The sequence below is a fragment of the Sminthopsis crassicaudata genome, chromosome 2 (genome assembly GCF_048593235.1).
Source record: "Sminthopsis crassicaudata isolate SCR6 chromosome 2, ASM4859323v1, whole genome shotgun sequence".
Lineage (NCBI taxonomy): Eukaryota > Metazoa > Chordata > Mammalia > Dasyuromorphia > Dasyuridae > Sminthopsis > Sminthopsis crassicaudata.
The window spans coordinates 209,409,451-209,427,847 of record NC_133618.1 but is presented as its reverse complement, the minus strand read 5'-3'; the positions used below and the strand labels follow the sequence as shown (position 1 = coordinate 209,427,847).

At 31.1% G+C, this 18,397-nt stretch overlaps 1 protein-coding gene across 10 annotated transcripts in view; it reads right to left on the bottom strand.

The window, feature by feature from the left end:
- Positions 1-18,397, bottom strand: part of BIRC6 (baculoviral IAP repeat containing 6) — a 297,131-nt gene that overhangs the window by 146,956 nt on the left and 131,778 nt on the right. For 9 of the 10 annotated variants that reach the window (XR_012486168.1, XM_074288148.1, XM_074288146.1 and 6 more), the window contains exons 25-36: positions 17,516-17,830; positions 17,182-17,281; positions 14,517-14,731; positions 14,089-14,297; positions 12,810-13,156; positions 11,259-11,478; positions 9,337-9,470; positions 8,826-8,963; positions 6,712-6,839; positions 4,079-4,210; positions 1,859-2,074; positions 425-608 (exon numbers count right to left, since the gene is read on the bottom strand). Coding sequence is in view for 9 of the 10 variants with exons in the window: in XM_074288148.1 (XP_074144249.1) it covers positions 425-608; positions 1,859-2,074; positions 4,079-4,210; positions 6,712-6,839; positions 8,826-8,963; positions 9,337-9,470; positions 11,259-11,478; positions 12,810-13,156; positions 14,089-14,297; positions 14,517-14,731; positions 17,182-17,281; positions 17,516-17,830 (2,338 nt within the window). In the remaining variant the exon portion in view is untranslated. The remainder of the gene's footprint in view (positions 1-424; positions 609-1,858; positions 2,075-4,078; positions 4,211-6,711; positions 6,840-8,825; positions 8,964-9,336; positions 9,471-11,258; positions 11,479-12,809; positions 13,157-14,088; positions 14,298-14,516; positions 14,732-17,181; positions 17,282-17,515; positions 17,831-18,397) is intronic. The other variant, XM_074288151.1, reaches the window with a different exon arrangement.

Genomic DNA, 18,397 nt, shown 5'->3' with positions numbered 1-18,397 from the left:
GAAAAATAAAATAAAATGCAAGCAAAAAAAAAAAAGTGGAAATATTATTTTTGTGAACCACATTCAGTTCCCACAGTCCTCTTTCTGGATGTAGATGGCATCTCTTCATTTTTTCTATGAAAAAAATTTTTAGATGGGTTTGATAATGCTAAAGGAAATCCTAATCCAACATATAAATATACAAGTAATAATGACTGTCAACACAATATTCAAGTATTTTTTAGTATCAACAGAAATTTTGTAGCTATAAAATAAACTACTATAGTAATTTCTGATTATTATTATATACATAAAATATAACCTATATAATTTATAATAATACATCTAATATGTAATGTAATTAATAAATATGTAAATTATATATTAAAACAATTAAAGTCAAAGCAAATTAAATGTGCTGAGGGAAAAAAAAATTCTACTTTACCTGCTAAGATGTCCTGTAGCATACAACTCAAAGAATACTGAGCCCAAGCTCCACCCCAAGAGATATCTCCTCTATTAAAGTCAGTTCCAACCAAAAGTAATAAGAGTCTTTCCAGCTGAGGCTCATTTACAATTTCACACAAATGAATTGTTGGCCGAGTGGCATTTGCAATTCTTGCAAGAACCTTAAAAAAAATTTGGGAAATAAACAAACATCCAGAAAATAAAGACTATATCAACAATATCATTTTAATTTGTAAAATTTAAAGCAACTTAAGATATATTTTGATCTCAAAATAACCTCTAAGAAAGATACTTTCTTAAGAGTTAATAATTTTGGTCCAACATTTATCTAGAATGTTTATTACTAGAGCTACAAGATATACTTATCTTTAAAATTTTTCATTATTCCATTTTCTATTCTCTATTTTAATTACTTCAAATGAATTATTAAACAGAGTATGTTCATGAATGCTATAAATAAAACTTTTAAAAAACTGAATGCAAAGCAAAAACATCTTATTTCAATATTTTATGGCATCAATATTAATATTAACCATCACTGCAAAAAATATCACTTAAATGCACATTGAACCTTAATTGCCTCATCTATAAGAAGGTAATACTTGTAATGTCTAAGGCTATTGTAAAAAAAAGAAAGAGGAAAGGGGTTGGGAGTGGAGGAAGGTGCAAGAGTGAAAAGAAATAAATAATGAGATAAAAAAAAAAAAGAAAAAGATGAGATAAGATGTGTAAGAGGGAAAAAGGAAAAGTGTACAAGAAGACTGTACACAATAGTATGTATAAAAAAGTACATAATGGCAGACAAAGAGGTAGCTTTACACCCAAAAAACCTGATTTAACATCTACCTTGATAGATACTAAACTGTGTGTTAGGGAGGGTGGTGGTGGGGGGGGGGGGGTGAGGGAATGGCAGAGAAAGAGGGAGGAAAAGATGAAGAATAGATGACATCCTCTCAGCACCCCAGGGAACTTTCAAAGTTGCAGAGGAGATATAAAATCAAACTGGTAGAAGAGGGAATTCTTATGTGGTAGCATGAAATCACAGGGCAGAGTACAAATTTAATTTCATCTTTTTGATTGGCAGAGTGATATAGTGATTAAAAAAAAAAAAATGATCAGGGTAGTGTGTGTGTGTGTGTGTGTGTGTGTGTGTGTGTGTGTGTGTGTGTGTGTGTATACACAGACACATAAAAAATGAGGAGGGAGCAAAAATGTCATATCCTACATATTGTGCTGAGTTGAGAGTTAAGCATTTTGCAAACTACAAAACAATTTCTGAAACTTAACTACTAGTATGACCTCCATTATTACTATAATTTTAGAACATTGTTTTTGAGTAATATCTAACAAACTGATTCTAACATGTCCCCCTAATTTTTTTTAAACATAAATGAAATGTTCTTTTATTTACCTTACAAATAAACAAAAGGAGATCTGCATGACAAGTAAAATCCATGGACAGAAGAAAGAGCAAAAGTTTCTGTACTACAGAAATGCAACGTTCATGGGCCAGAGTAAATGGAAGTGGTTCTATCTCAGGGCTTTCTTTTGTGGTAGAGACTTCTGTGTCTAATGTAGAGCGAGGCCATTCCGCAGTACGACGTAAACGAATTAAATCCTTAAAGTGCTGTATAAAAAATTTCAAAAAAACTTTACACCATTAATAGTATAAGTTTATTTACAAAATTAGTATGAGGTACACCATATAAAATGAAACCTTGATAATTGGGGGTGGGGGGGAGAAGGAGAGGATTTCAAAATTTTTAATTTAGCAAATTCTATGGGAAAAATTAAATAATAATTAAGCAACTCATTGGAATGATACTCAAATATTGAAGATATAGGAAAGACCATTAGTTACTAAGCTTGCTGCAATTAAATAAATAAATATAGACTACAATACAAGTTACATTGGAAAAAAAACTAGTAGGAAGCAGAATAAACTTTTTTCCTCTCATACAGCAAAGGTGCATTAAGATTATACTGATAAGAATACAAAAATATTAACAAACCTAGCACAATGCTCTTATTCTTCCCTCCTCTCACATATACTCAGCCTAAATGAGACTAGACAAAACAATTTAAAGTGGGAGTCATTATTACAGAAAAAATATTGCAAACGAATATTGTAAAATATTGTAACCAAAAAAATTAGTGAAGAGAGTTATTATTAATAGAACTTAGGGAAACTCAACTTATTGCTGAGGGTTTTATAATGTCAGAGTGAAACTGTTTTATGATGTATTAATGACTATTTACTCTGAAATAAAATGTTACATGAGATTGTTTTGAAGTGGCACAAAACAAGCTGTTCAAAATCTTAAGCAGATGGTATCAAAGGTTTTGTTTTAGCCTATTAAATGGCCACAAGAATACAATATACTTAGATCCATAGATTATGTTCTGTTTTTGGCTTTTTTGTTCTAACAATGACATTTGCCACATTACAACTAAAAAACTACTTATGTTCCTGCTGTGGAATAACTACTTTATAAAAAATCAAGTCTCCCAAAATATAAAGACTAATCAACACTTTCTAAGATGCCTTGTAGTGACATAAAAACACGCTTATTTCAATATCTTAGTGTAAAGAAAATATAAAAAAGTATTAAAACATAGGAGGGTAAATATCATTCTAGATTCATTCCTTTTAAAATTTATAGGATAATAAATAGAATATTTTAATCACTTTGAAATAAATTCATTTGAATACATTTGCATTAAATATACACATTTACATTTTAGGTAATATACATAAAAATTTTAGACTTTAAAAACATGTATTATTTTTAAATAATCATTGAGGAGTTTTACAGGGGAAAATCAGTAAAGCCATAGCAGTATAACTTTAATTAAAGTTATTGCTAGTGAACTTTTTAAAAAATTAGGAAACTTAAGAAAAGCCCAATTCATCACTTTCTTCTAACTTGTAAAACAAAAATTAATTCCCAGTAATTTAGTAATCTCTAGCAGCTAAGTGGCACAGTGGATAAATTACTGGACTTGGAGTCAGGAAGACTTGAATTAAAATCCGGCCCCAACACCCAATAGTTGTGTCACCCTGGACAAGTCTGCCTCAGTTTCCTCAACTATAAAATGGAGGTAATAATAGTACCTATCTCCCAACTTGGCTCACTGGAGGGATCAAATGAGGTAATACTTGTAAAAGCGCTTAGCACATTGCCTGGGACATTATTGTTGTTAAATAAATGCTTATTCAGTCTCCTAGCTTAACACTCGAAAAAGGTATTGTGCACAATAGGTATGAGTGTGGGCTACTAATTTTTGCCCATAATCTAATGCTCTAATATTAAAATAAATAAGTCTCATTAACAATTAAGTAAGTAAAGACCAAAATAGAAATATATGAATTACATAATCTAAGATTAAACTAAAACTACACAAGTATCAAAATGCTTTTTACATAGGATCTGATTTAAGGTCTTACAAGGGAGTTCAGTTAAAAGACTAACAAGCAAGCTAAGGTTTCAAGTGACTGGTGAATTAAATGAATAGTAAAGATTGGTATGGATCAAAACCTCAAAAATCTACTATTTAAAAGAATAAAATGGACAACTACTTTTTGTGAAGTAGGTAGGCTTTTAAATTAAAAGCTATAAGATCACAATACCTTTGATGTAGCCTGCTTTAGTTTTGCCTGCTCTACCAAAAGTTTGTACGATGATCCTTTGTTGCTTTGTATTTTCTCGTTTTCCATCAGTTCCACCAAAGCCTTCTGTTTTGATTTTAATAAATTAAGTTGCTAAAAAATAAAAATTAACAAATAAAAATATAAGCCACAGAAATATAGCATTCATCTAGACTGGGCCAAAGCTTCCAATAAAAACTGTATAGAATACTTGATTCACATGCAAATTGTTCACTTAAAAATGAAATAATGGCAAAGAAGTATTTATATATATGAGAAGCGAGAGACAGAGACAGAGAAAGACAGAGAGTGACAGAGCGAGAGAGAGCGAGAGCGAGAGAGAGCGAGAGCGAGAGAGAGAGAGAGAGAGAGAAAGCTTTGTTCATATAGCACTTAATCTGTGCCAGGCACTGTGCTAAGTGCTTTTACAAGTATTACCTCATTTGAACCCTACAACCTTGGGAGGTAGGTGCTATTATTATCCCCAATTTACAGTTGAGAAAACTGAGGCACACAGGTTAAGTGACTTGTCCAGGGTGACACAGCTAGTGAGTGTCTGAGGCCGGATTTGAACTTAGGTCTTCCTGACCCAAGGCCTGTGCTCTATCCACTGCACCAACTAGCTGCTATATATCAATGTTATATAACGAAATTGTTTTAAACATGTACAAGAATCAACAAATAACAATGCAAATAGTCATCTAAAGAAATATGCTGAAATATAACTAAAAATATATTTAATGAAGCCACTACTAATGAGATTAAGAAAAGCTCTCAAATTTTCGTAGAGATTTTAGGATAAAATTCAAATATCAGACAGTACTCTAAAAAACCAGTGCTCTTTAAAAATAAAACTTTAATTTTTGAAAGACTAACATGACAACATACTACAGCAATAAATAAAGTACTAATGATGGGCTAGAAAAATGAATACAGGGAGATCATATAAGCATGTATTTCACTAACCAGAAAAACAAACTATTTAGGTGAGAAATTACTTCAATTTACCCTGATAAAACTATCTTAAGAGATTATTCAATTCCCTTTGCTATAATGTTGAGCTTGCCAAGTAACTTTCTGATCAATAGTTCTATTTTCCAAGCAGTTAGGTACTAAGAAGGCGATTTCCTGATTAACACATATGGAGTTTCTCTTATTAAAAGAACAGTATAAACATCTATTTCAATTTTTAAATGTAGTATATTGTTTAAAAAAAAAAAAAAAAACAACTTTTGGTTTGCGAGGTGTTTTGTCACCAGGAATCAATGAACCAGAATGCAATAAACTGGGAAAATCTAGAAAGAGTTCCTGAATCTGTGAATGTAATAATTTCCCTCTTATGAAATTAGCATTCATTCACTTTGAATCTATTTTTTCTTTACTTATCTCTAAACATCATTCCCTCTAGTTGAATATAAACTACTCAAGCATAATTTATGTATTATTTGATCTTTATATCCCTGCATCTAGCACAAAGGAGGTGCCTCAAAAATGCTTGAATTAAATAATGACTTCATAACATCTTACAAGTTGTAACTAACACATGAGATTAAACTCTGTTAGAATTTAATCAATTACATTTGAAAAGAAACTATTCCTTCCTTGGTAAACTATACTTTTATCAAAGAGTTCTATTCACAATCAATAGTTATTTGGCTACAAACAACAGAAATAAATATAGATCAATGAATATAAGAATGAAGAACATCATTTGTTAAGCACTTATTATGTGAAAAGCACTAAAATTTTAAATGGAAGAAACAGCACCTGCAATGAAGCAGTTCACATTCTAATGTAGCAGACAACATATATGGAAGGTTTCAACTATAAATCACTTGGAAAGCTCCCATGAGTCCTTAGGGTACAAAGACACTGCAATGATTTGTACATGGCTCTTTAGATGTTATTTAGATGTATTTACACTGGGGATACCAGTCAAAGGTTACAATTGTGCAGTATAATAGACAAGAGATCTGGGTCTGAAATCAGGGCTCATATACTTATTAGTTTGTAACCCTAAGCAATCACATAACCTCTATTTCCTAAACTATAAATATGGAATAACAACATGTACCTCACAGAACAGTAATAAGCATCAAAGTAGATGATACTTGTAAAGTGTTTAGCACAGGGCTTCACATATAATATGTTCTATATAAATAACTATTCCCCTTTTCTTCCTATCTTCCTTTCCCACAATAAGATAGATGCACAGTTATCTTTTCTATTTCCAAATTAGAGCATCCTAATTGCAATCTACAAGTCCATCCTTTTTAAGACACTGGAATTAAGTTGAAGCTAATGTTAATATCAAGAAAATTGATTCCCAAAATCAATTTAAATTATTATAAAATATGCGACATAAAAAAAGAAGATAACTACACAAAATTTGTCATTCTGAAAACTGACAAAAATTAGTGCTATCCACATTAATTGCAATTCTTAAAAACACAAAATGAATTACTGTAATAAGACACATGAGGTTAGCAATTAAAAAATTTCCCAAAAGAACCTGCACCCTATAAGTGAGGAATAGGTAGAAGATAAAAACAGAAATATCTCAGTTACAGAATTAAAGTATATCTGAATAACATTCTAAAAACCTTGAAAATTACCTGTTTATGATGAACAAGCTGCTTTCTGATCTTTCTGGAATACAATCTGTCAAGACTACTGTTGCCTTTGGAAGATCTATTTAGGCTTTGAGTATGCAGACTGTTGTTAATGAAACTCCATTGGTGACCTAACTCGATAGGGAAAAAATGCTTCATTAATAATTACTGATTAATACCATCAGGAAAGATGTAAATAAGGCATCATAAAGTTAAATGTTTAATAGGCTTCAAGGAGTATGATGGGCACAGAAGGGAAAGAAAAATTTCAAAACTCCTCAAGGGAAATATCTGACAGAATTTTACTAAATAGACAATGTGGCTTTCTTGTTTGTAGAAAACATTTTACATTTGTATCTAACTTGTATCTAACATTTGTAACTAACTTTCTAGAATGCTGATTTACAAATTGTTTGCCTTAATTTTATATTATCATATGCCTAATTAAATCTCTAAAATTTCTACAGGCTTTAAAAAGAATTATTTAGTTGGTTTGGTAAAAATGAACCAATCATTTTGATTGATTTGAGTGATGATTTCTCAAATCATCATACGTTTCAAAAAAGAATAAATAGGTTAAGAATGAAATGTACAAGTCAACACTTTCTAGCTTCATAAGTAATATTTCCTTTCAAAGATTAAAATATGTAAATATTTTATCAAATTCAGTACTGCAGATTTTGAAGTAAATCACATAACTCTTCAGAATAATTTAGAGAAGATAATTCAAGTTACAGTTTTCAAGAAAATGAAATGAAAATTAGAAATGATACTTCATAAATTTCTCAGTGGTTGGGTTAAAATTATACCTTGGGCTACTAACTTCTATTTTAGTGCTCTTTTCCCTAAAATAGAAGAATCAAACTCAAAAACTGTCACACCCAGTATGCAAAACTCCCCAAGAGTTGCCAGATCAGATTAAAAATGTTTCAACAAATAAATATACAAAAACAACAAAATGATAACTTGTGATGTTCAAAGTCAAAATGCAGCCCACATGGATTCATTTCCCTTAGTTTTTTACATCACTGTTACGACATACACTGTGTTAAGGAAAACAGTATTAAGTATCTACTATAAATATTCTTTACATTGGAGCAAAGTAAAGGCCTGAGCAAGCATAAAGTTAATAACATGTTGATAAAAGTAAACTTCACAGTGTAATGCTCCTTTCCAAAGAAGCAGCTGCATTTTTTTTTCTCATGTGAAGACAGTATTTCCTTAAAGTATATGAGTGAAATTACAAATCATAAAACACTGCATTATAATTTATGATACTGTTTACTACCATGATTGTTCCCCAATTTTTGCCTTTAAATGTGGAAGAATATAAACAAACAAAATGGTGAAAAGGGCATTTCATAATCTTGTCTTCTTCATCATTCTTTTCATTCTCAAAAACGCAATCTAAATACAAATGAGGAATGTATGTTAAACCATATATTCCCCCAATTTCTCTTTTAAAACCACTGGGATCAAGACTTATTCATAACCTCATTTTTACTGTGTTGAGATTGTAACAATGTAGTAGTAATATAACTTAAAGGCTATATATTCAAAACCTTTCACTTTACTGATATATTTTATATATAGTTACAGAATAAACATACCCCATAATAAAAATCGGGGTCAGGTTTTCACACTAGGCCAATTGATTCCAAATTCAAAAATGTTCCACTGTACAAAACTACCCACCTTCACCTCAAATTTATTGTTGGCAGGAAAAAAAGAATAAATAACAATCAGAACAACAGAGGAAAGAGGAGATTCTTTTTAAAGAAGATAGGGGACTACAGATACAAACTATGACACATACTATAAACCTTACTCTGTTGATTTTAGTAAACTGCAGGGTTTATATGATACTTAGTCATACTAATTATTTTCCATGTTCATTTTTAAAAAGCAAAAAAATTCCCTTCCTGAAAAAATCTATTTTTCCATCAAGCTCATTATTAAAATGTATACTGCATGACCTAATTTTATTCATTAATCTAAATTTACAAGGATCAAGTTTATATTTTAGTTCTCAAATACATTTCAACGCTTGGAGCACTGGGAAACTCTAAAATCACCATTATATTTTCTCTTAACATATTAATGTAAACATTTAGTACCTGTCAGAAATCTCTCCCTTTCTTTACCATTCAAAGGTTTCTTGGCAGTTGCTGCCTCATCTTCAATGGTTGCAACATAATCTAGCAATCTGGACACAAGCATTACAACCCAACTGATCATGGGAATATCCAACACACCTACAAGATGGAGAAAAAAGTCAAAGAAAGAAAATAGACAAAAATAAGATTAGACTCATGAAACAGCACAATTCATCTTTTTAAAGACAAAAGAAACAACAAACCTATAGATACCAATAATTTTACCAATAAAGGAAACTAGATATGAATGCACAAAGAACAAAATATCACCATACTGTTCAAAGTAAAAAATGTTCCCAGAAAAAAATCCTCAATGAATGACAAATTTCTCTTTCCAAGAATAAAATATTGATAGAGTTATTTCCTTTACTCTGAGTCAAGAATAGAATTATTATAAGTATGGAAAAAGAAGAGGAAACACAAAATATTCTGTTTATTATAAGACAGAAGTATCTGATCATTAAAGTATTACCTTCTGTGTGTCTGTGCATGGGTAAATGTGGTTGAAGAGGTGAAAGTAAATTATCCAGGAGATTAAGTAAGCTTTCCAAGACTCCACTGTTACTAAGTGATCTTTGCCCAATGCAGGAAAGCAACATGAAAACCCTATTTAAAAAAGAAGAAAAAGAAAGAAAAATTGCATTATACAGACAAAATCCATAATTATCACTTTTACAACTAAGTTTTCTTGATATAGCTTTTTTGTACATGATAATAAAGAATGATTAGTCCCAAAAGTGATGAAAAACAGTACAAGGGGAAAATAAATTTAAAGCCCTATACAACAAGGATTTGAATCCAGACTCTGATCCTGGCCAGCCATGTGACCTCCCTAAATCACCGACTGGCTCACATTTTCAGATTCCCTATCTGTAACAAGATGGGGGGATAGGCCATGACCTCAAAGGCTCATTCTAGCAAATAATGTGTATATATTTTATGATTAAAATTATAATACATTTATAACTGAGGAAAGAAAATGCAATGTGTTAGGGCAATGCATTTAAAATAAACACATCTAATTTGATCCACAGTAATTAAAAAGAAAATTAGAAAATGGGAATGGGGGAAAAGAAAGTAACAAAAAGAAAATAGAAATGGGAGTGAAATGTTACCTTAATTAGATAATAAAGTAATGAAGAAAAAATAGACAAAGAAGCAGAACACTGAGCATTTTATTCCCTGCTAACACATCTGGGACTATCAAAAGTAGATTTAAAATATATTTCTGTATATCAATTAAATAAAATTTATATAGTTTGCATTAAAGATAGAAAAATAGCTTATAAGCCATGGATAACAAATTACACAGGTTATAACTTAATTTCCTAAGAAATAATTATTAGGAGAACACTTTACAAGAAATATAATATGTGCTATATAAAATACAGAATTATAGAATGTCAAGTTTAAAAATCATAGCTCATAAATAATGAAAATGAGTTTCTCAAGATCACAACTGGTTACTAATAGTATTGACCTCAATAACTATTTGTACTAATTGTTCATCAAATAGCTAATTTGACTCTACACTCTTAAAATACAGCAATTCAAAAAAAAAAAAAAAAAAAAAAAAAAAAAAAAAAAAAAAAAAAAGTAATGCTAATGACAGAAACAACAAAATGAGCTTGTTTTGTTATGGTACTTTATAATTATTTGCTTTTCGGGATAGAAATGTTTAATACAAAACAAGGAGTAATAACTAATGAGAATGTTAATATAGGCTGGACTAGATCCTGCAGGACCCTGAAAGTTTGTATTATTTTATATTTTTAAGCTCTTAGCTTGCTTTCTAGAGAAATCAAATGCAGTAAAGAAGCAGGAGAAACAAAATGGCTCTACAATAAGCTTCCTTTTGATGATCACAGAGTGGCTAAAACCTATAACAGTTTTATTTCCAAAATAAAAAAAAATATTTTTTAATTACATAATATTTTGTATTAGTGTACATGAACTCATGAGGGAAGGGATATAAAAATATTCGATATTTAAAAGTATATTTATTTTCTCCTTTTTAAAACTCCAACATTTTAAAGTTTCTTCGTTTCAGCAATTCAAAAGAACAACAAGCAGTTTCAGTACATACAGAAAAAGATGAATATAATTTACTTGGACTTCTTCACTAAAAAACATAGTTTTTAAACTCTATTTCCCTGAGGAGCAGCAGGAATAAATGATGAACCTAAAATGCCACAGGTTGTATCCACTTCCTCTAAAAGCTTCAGATTACCTCTCTTTGGGAAATCTCACCACTCTTGACTCAAGATTCAAGCAATGTTTTAAAGAACATGCTTACAAAAAATTGTGATATTTGTTAATCTCCATTTCAAGAATGCTGAAACCTAGCCACATCAAGTCCTTTTATATAGGAAATTCCCAAAACTCCTGTCCTACCTGTCTTGAGGAAAGATCAGAAGTTGTTCTGAATTGTACAATTCCTGAAGAACATTGGAAAGAAACTGTCCCCACCATCTTTCACCACCACAGAGCTGAACAAGAAGAAGTCCAGTATGCAAACGTATCTTTGGCGTTCCACTTATACACAGATGCTTAAATAGCTCTTCACATGCCTGAGCATGAAATGTGTTTTGCAAAACTGCAGGAACTGAGTGTCCTGTTAAAAGAAGGAAAAAAGATTGGTTTCCCAAATTAAAAGGAAATTTTATCGTAACGATGCTTTTTAAAAATGTTCTTAAGATGACTACATAAATTTTTTTTAAAAATCTATTTTGGCAAATACAAAGTCATTACTCAATCAAGTCATTCAAACTTAAAAATCTAATCATGTTCAATTCTTCTTCTATGTTATGTTTCTTAATTGTTTTTGGAGAGAAAGGGGAAATATTATTAGTCAAGAAACAAATTAGCATTGTTAAGTACCCACTACACACTAGGCTTCTGCTACAATGTGAAATAAAAAATAAAATAATAAAAAAAATTTAAAAAGTGAAGCAATAAATCCCTCAAAGAGCTTACATATGAGGGGAAACAACATACATAATTAAATGTGTATGAAAGATATAAGGAGATATTTTTCAGGAGAAAATTTCTAAAGGAAATTTTGTAATTTGGAATCTCAGGATAAATTACAAATGGCTTCATGTAGAAAAAGATGTATGATCTGAATCGTGAAGGAAATAGGGAATCTCAGAAAAGAAAAGCAAGAAGGATTATATTCAAGGAATGAAAAAGTCAATACAAAGGCATAGAGACAAAAAATTATATACTTTAAAAAATAAGACGACCTCTTTGGCTTCTTTCTTAACATACTTAGCTGCAAAACGCAGAAGGGAGAATATATTTGTAATAAAACTGTAAAGGCTGGTTGGGGACACACTATGAATAGGCTTTATATGGAAAACATCTTGATTTTTGTTGGAATCTTAGAGGTGATAAGGAATCACTGTAATATATTGACTAGAGGAGTCACCTGTTCAAATCTCTTCTGTCAGAAAATGAATTTGGTGGAAATCTAATCAAGAAGAAAAATCAAGCCAGAACTTATTATAATAGTTTAGGCAATAGTCAATAAATTTATGATAACAGGCATGAAAATTTCAGAAGAAGTCTTTGACTATCTTTAATTTTTCCTATATGATTTTTTTAATCATCTCCATTAAAGTAATTCGATTACATTGGAACAATGGATTTAATATGTAAATTTTCAAGTAACCACAAATTTGCATATCACAATTCACAGACACAAGGATTAAGATAGCACAAACCTACAATAATCATGAAAGAACCTAAACTTCTATGTAAACATTTACCAAAGAAATTAAATAAAATAACAAGAAATCCTAGCATGCATGAATATATTTTCATTTAGACAGAACAGGTTCCAAAATTTATACATAAGCTACAGCTCCAAAAAGATAAAAGATAAAGTAACCATGCTCTCAACTATGTTACTTGTAAACAAAATCAAATAAACACAATACAAACCATTGGAAGAATGAAGGAGACTAAGCAAAGTATCCAGGAGATATCTGATGATTGTGCGTAATTGCTCAGTGGAGGACATCTGAATTAAATCTTTAGTTTCAGGAAGCTCTCTCAAAGTCTTCCTGCTTGCACCTAATGCTACTTTAAGCCTTTGCACTGCATGATGGGCCAAATTGAGCTGAAGCTGTAACTGAATACAGTCTTGATAGGCCGAAAATACTCTACTGTCTTCTTCAACTGCTTTATCTGGCTTTCGCAGAAAATACTGTGCATTATTGGCACTGTTGAGAGGAGGAAGATCAATACTCTGCAAAAGGGTTTCTAGTCTATGACAAGCTAAATTGTACCTAGGAAGAAAACATGCGAAGTTTTATATGCACCTTTTTTTCTTAATATACATAAAAAGACATGCAAAGAAATAAACCACAAAGAACACATGTTAAAAGTTATCAACATGAAAGAAAAAGGAATGAGTACTAATTTAAAAAATAAAAATTAAAAATTCCAACATAACACTCATTTAAATATTTCTGTAATGATGTAATACATATTTTTCTAATTCCTTCTTTTTCATATTTAAGGAATTTATTTCATGTTATACAAACATACAACATATGAAGGTACCTCCACAGAAATGTTCTCTCTTTACTTTTATTTGGTTGCCTCACCATCTAGGTTACTCATAAAACCTTTCCCTCCTATTAATTCCTCCTCTAGGTCTGGACTGTCCTGTAAATAGCTGGATAGATTGACTACTCACAAGACTACATATTTTGTTAAATATTTCTCAACTTTGTATTTTAATCTGGCTCAACAATCATGAGTTTTGCTAAGAGGCCCTCAGGCAGCTTACCATATTTCCTGCCTCTATCTTCCTCAGACAACAAACAATAGATCTAGTGATATAATATAAAGGACTTTCATACCTTACATTTTGCCATACAAATTAATTTTAAGTACTGTCATTGCTTTGTACAGAGTATCAACTCCTTGATTAACAGGGATTGTATTATTTTTCTTGCACATTTATCACTTATCATAATGCTCATTGGGTCAGCTAAGTAGTGCAGTGGATAGAGGATCAGCCCTGATGTCAGGAGGACCTAAGTTCAAATCAGGCCTCAAACACTTAATACTTCCTAGCAAAGTGACCCTAGGCTACTCACTTAACCCCAATTGCTTTAGCAAAAAACAAAACAAAACAATATATGCTCAGTCATTCATTCATTCTGGTAGTTCAAGTAAGTATTAAGTAACATTCTAAATATCCCCCACTAACCTGCATTGTATATCTTCTTGCAAGGCAATCATCATTGCTAAATGCTGATCAATTTCTGGTTGATTTGAAGATTCACTTTCTCCTCTTAAAGGATCATGCATTAATTTCAGTTCACTCTCCCATGGCAAGATATAGGTATGACCATAATAAAATCCTAATGGGATTTTCGCTCTAGCATTTGTACTGCCATACCGACCAATGACAGTGATCTGAAATGAAAGACAAATACCTGCCACAATAAACATTTCAGAAAAATGGAATTTGAATAAATATGCAATAATGTTTTATTTACCTGATTATCAATATAATACTTAATGTAGCTTGCTAGAAATATTTATGAAAAGATTAATTATTTGAGAAAATATAAAACAAAATCAAATTATTTTCCCTTCTTTTAAAATTTCCTTCAAATATAAATATTTTTTTACCTTCATAAACCTGCATACAGGAGGTGGTATTAAGTCATGAAGAATTAATGAATGAGTGCTTATATCTGTAGCAACTACCAATCTCCTTCCATCCACCTCTTCTCCTAATGTCCAGATGTCAATTGATAAAGAGGCCAAGTCTCCACAAGTAGGAATTAATACATCTGTCAAGAGTACAGGTCTGCCAAAATCCAAGGTCACAAATCTTCTTGCTCCTATAAAAAAGAAAGCAGGGTTTTGTGAAATTACCACATGGCAAATGATCAACCAAAAGAACTACTAAAAGAAGGTTTGAAAATTATTTTAAGAAGAAAATATTTTTTAAAAAATACAATTTAATAAACTGTCAACACATTAAATAGAAAAGATTTTGTGAATTTGCAAAGTTTCAATAAATTGTTCTCTGAAACTCATAAAAAAAACTTTTGTTTTCCAACTGAAAAAGGTAAATAATATAAAATTTCTTAGAGTAAAATGACTGCTGAGGAGACAGTTCCCATACATTGTTAACTGCACAATAGGTCTGTAAAAATATCATCCTTATTTTGTACGAAAGCAATTTATGCAAACCAATTATCTTAAGAATCAAAAGCAAAATCATGTCACACATTTAGCAAATAAAATGCTGAATCTAATTTAATTCAGCCAACATTTCTTTGGTGCCTACCATATGCAAGTAAGCAGGTACACAAAAGCAAGAATGACAAATCCTTACCCTAAAGGAACTTAAAAGTCTAGTCAAGGGATTTAATAAGTACAAACATAACACATTACAGTTAACATTTGTAACAGATAAATACTTTCATAGTTCTGTTCACTTTTTAACTTTGCCATGTTAGAGTAAATGCAATACATGACATGTGTTGCATGACAATATTTTGTGCTGCAATTAGGCGCAATTATAAATATCATATACTAATCTGTATTATATGCTCTTCTACAAGTGAATCATTTTCTCAATCATCATATTCAAAATTGAAAAAATATGCTTGCTATAATTTTCTTGGGTACTACTTATGTGGCAACACTATCTATACTTACAGGTAGATTAGTTTTATTAACGTGTAAATGCACGATATAGTTCTCTGTTTAACAAGCTTATAAACTTATAGCCATTTTTATCCTATTTATTTAATGAACGTACTTTGGCATAGACAAAAAAAAAAAAAAAAAAAAAAAAAAAAAAAGGCAATAGGCAAAGCATTGAATGCTACCTCCAAAAAAGAAATTTGGAAAATGTGAGATTCCTTTATCATATTCTCTTTTGGTATTACATTTGCTTCTTTCCTGCAACTACAAAACTACCAAAAGCAAATTCAAAAAGCATTTGAGGTCACTGAAGACACAGAGGCTTAAAAAATTACTGTAAGATGAAAAAAATACCTACTACTTTTATCATAGAAGTGCAATGAAATCAATCAATTAGAAACATTATACGCTAGATACTTGTTAAATTCTAGCAATATATAAAGTCAAAAGATGTTCTCTGCTCTTAAAAAACTTGTAATGAGCAAGATAACAGACTAACATATATATATGCAGAGCAATCTGATGGAAGGTACTAGAATTAAGATTCTTTGCCACAATTGCTATTTAATCTCAATCACTGAATGGGTATGGCCTCAGTCAAACCTGTTGAAGAACTTAGCTTAAAAAAGCCATGCATCTCTTCACTGCATCCAGGGCTATCTCCTTTCCGTCTGATCTGTTATCTGGCTACTGGACCTAGATGGTTCTGGCCAGGAAAATGAGGCAGGTGACCTTGCCTAGCTCTCCCTTACTTAAATCCAATTCACTTGCATGTCATGGCATCATCTCCCTGATATCATGGTTCTCTTCAAGAAGAAAGGACAAACAACTACTATACTACTTATATATAAGCAACATATAGTGGGAGAAATTGATTAAATCTTTCTAAACTAGAGACATACACAGAATCAGCCAACAAACACTGATATAAGAACTCTGAGTAAAGAAAGCCCCAATTACCAACAGCATAATATAGTGAAAAAAATTATAGGATTTGGTGTTAGACCTTATGTTCTAATTCCAGTTCTACTAATTCACCTTTGTGTGACCCTGAGCCAGTTCCTTTCCCTCTCTGGACCCTCAGCTTCCTCATCTGTAAAACTGAAAGGGAGGAATTAGAAGGTCCATTCTAGTTTCCAATTTATCTTCTTTATTCTGTTACAAGGAAGTGGTTGACAGTGTACCAATGTTTTAACACTGAGCTTAGCACTCTTCACAAGTCTAGCATACAGTAGATTCATGATGAATGTTTCAAAATGGTTTGAGTAGGCTTCCTTCCATAGAAAAAGAAAAAGTTCTATCAGAATTTCAGCCACTAACTGAAACCAAAGTTTCCCTTTCTCAATTTTATTCCCAGAATTGTATTCATGAACAAAGTTTATGTAAAGATTAAGTCAGGTCTCTCCGAAGGTGGTTTGCTCCTGCTCCATGTCACTCTTCCTTCATTTTTAACAAACAATCCAAACCCAACCAACCTACTTGATATTAGGAAACTTTGGCTACACAAAAGTAGATGAAATTTGTTTACAAAGAGACAAGAGGAAATTAACCTATTATAAAAATTCCCTGTCTGATTTATTAATATAAAAACACTGAACAAAAGAGAAATGCTTAATGCTTTAAAGATGTATTTTACCTGAATGCATTCGTTCTATAATAATAGACTGGTGAGGTGGAGGTTGTAGGAAATGTGAAGCATGAGAAATTGCTAGAGCAAGGCCAGTTCCAATAGGAGTCTAACAGTGAAAAAAAGAGAAACCATGTTCAAGATTAACCTAATCTGTTAAAAAAAAAAAAAAAGTAACATTAAAAATAAAATGACAGGCTACAGATAATGTATATCACAACTTACTATAATATACCTCATACATGCTTCTATCTACTTACAGAATTTGAATCAAATTGTTTTCTATTAAAAATTATACTTAGAAAATCAAAATCTTTACTTTTTTAAAACTATAATAAATTACCGTTCTAGATTTGTTTGCACTTTTATTATGAGCAGAAAGATTGACTGTAGGAGGATCAATAACTGAGCCTGGAAAGAGTTGTGCAAGTTCTGCATTGATCACAACAGACACCACTTCATTTGGTGGAGTTAGTGGTGGAGTCATGAAGAGTGGTGTTGTTTTTGGAGTAGGTGGAATAACATCAGATGGATGAATGAAGAATCCTGGTGCTGCCACTGGATTAGAAGGCACAGAGTTGTGAACAGGACCCACTGCTGAAGCTGCTGCAGCAGCTGCTGCTGTAGTCTGGTGCAATTTGGCTTCCAACTTAGCTTTCTGAAAAAAGAATAAGTAGAAGAAAAAATGCTAATTAAACTTGCTTGAGTATGCACTAAAAATAAAAAAATGCATTATTACACATTTCAATCAGTATGCCACCAATCTTACTATATACAAATTGCTCATAAATGAAGTTCGCAATAAAGCAAATGTTAGACATTTTAATAAGATTATTTGTTGATATAAAATCATCACTTTAAAAAAAATCAATCTTTAACTTAAGATGGAAATAAAATAATTTAAAACATTTCAACATTAAAATGATTTTGTAGTATTCTCAAAAAAAAAGAGTTGTAAACAGTGGAGGATTTAGAATTAGGGAGAAGGCAAAGAAGTAAAAGCAGGAATAAGAGGGAAGTTCTGTTCAGAATAAATGAGCAGAAGCAGAAATGGCATTTCTATATACTCATTTTTGAAAACAATACAACTTTGAATTTGGACATCTTGTATTAAATAATAAAATACCTAAAACATCCTTTGCCATTTGTACTGATGTTTAAGCAAACATAATACAAAATGCCATTAAACACAATTTTAAATTATAAGTGTAATGAAAAAATAATT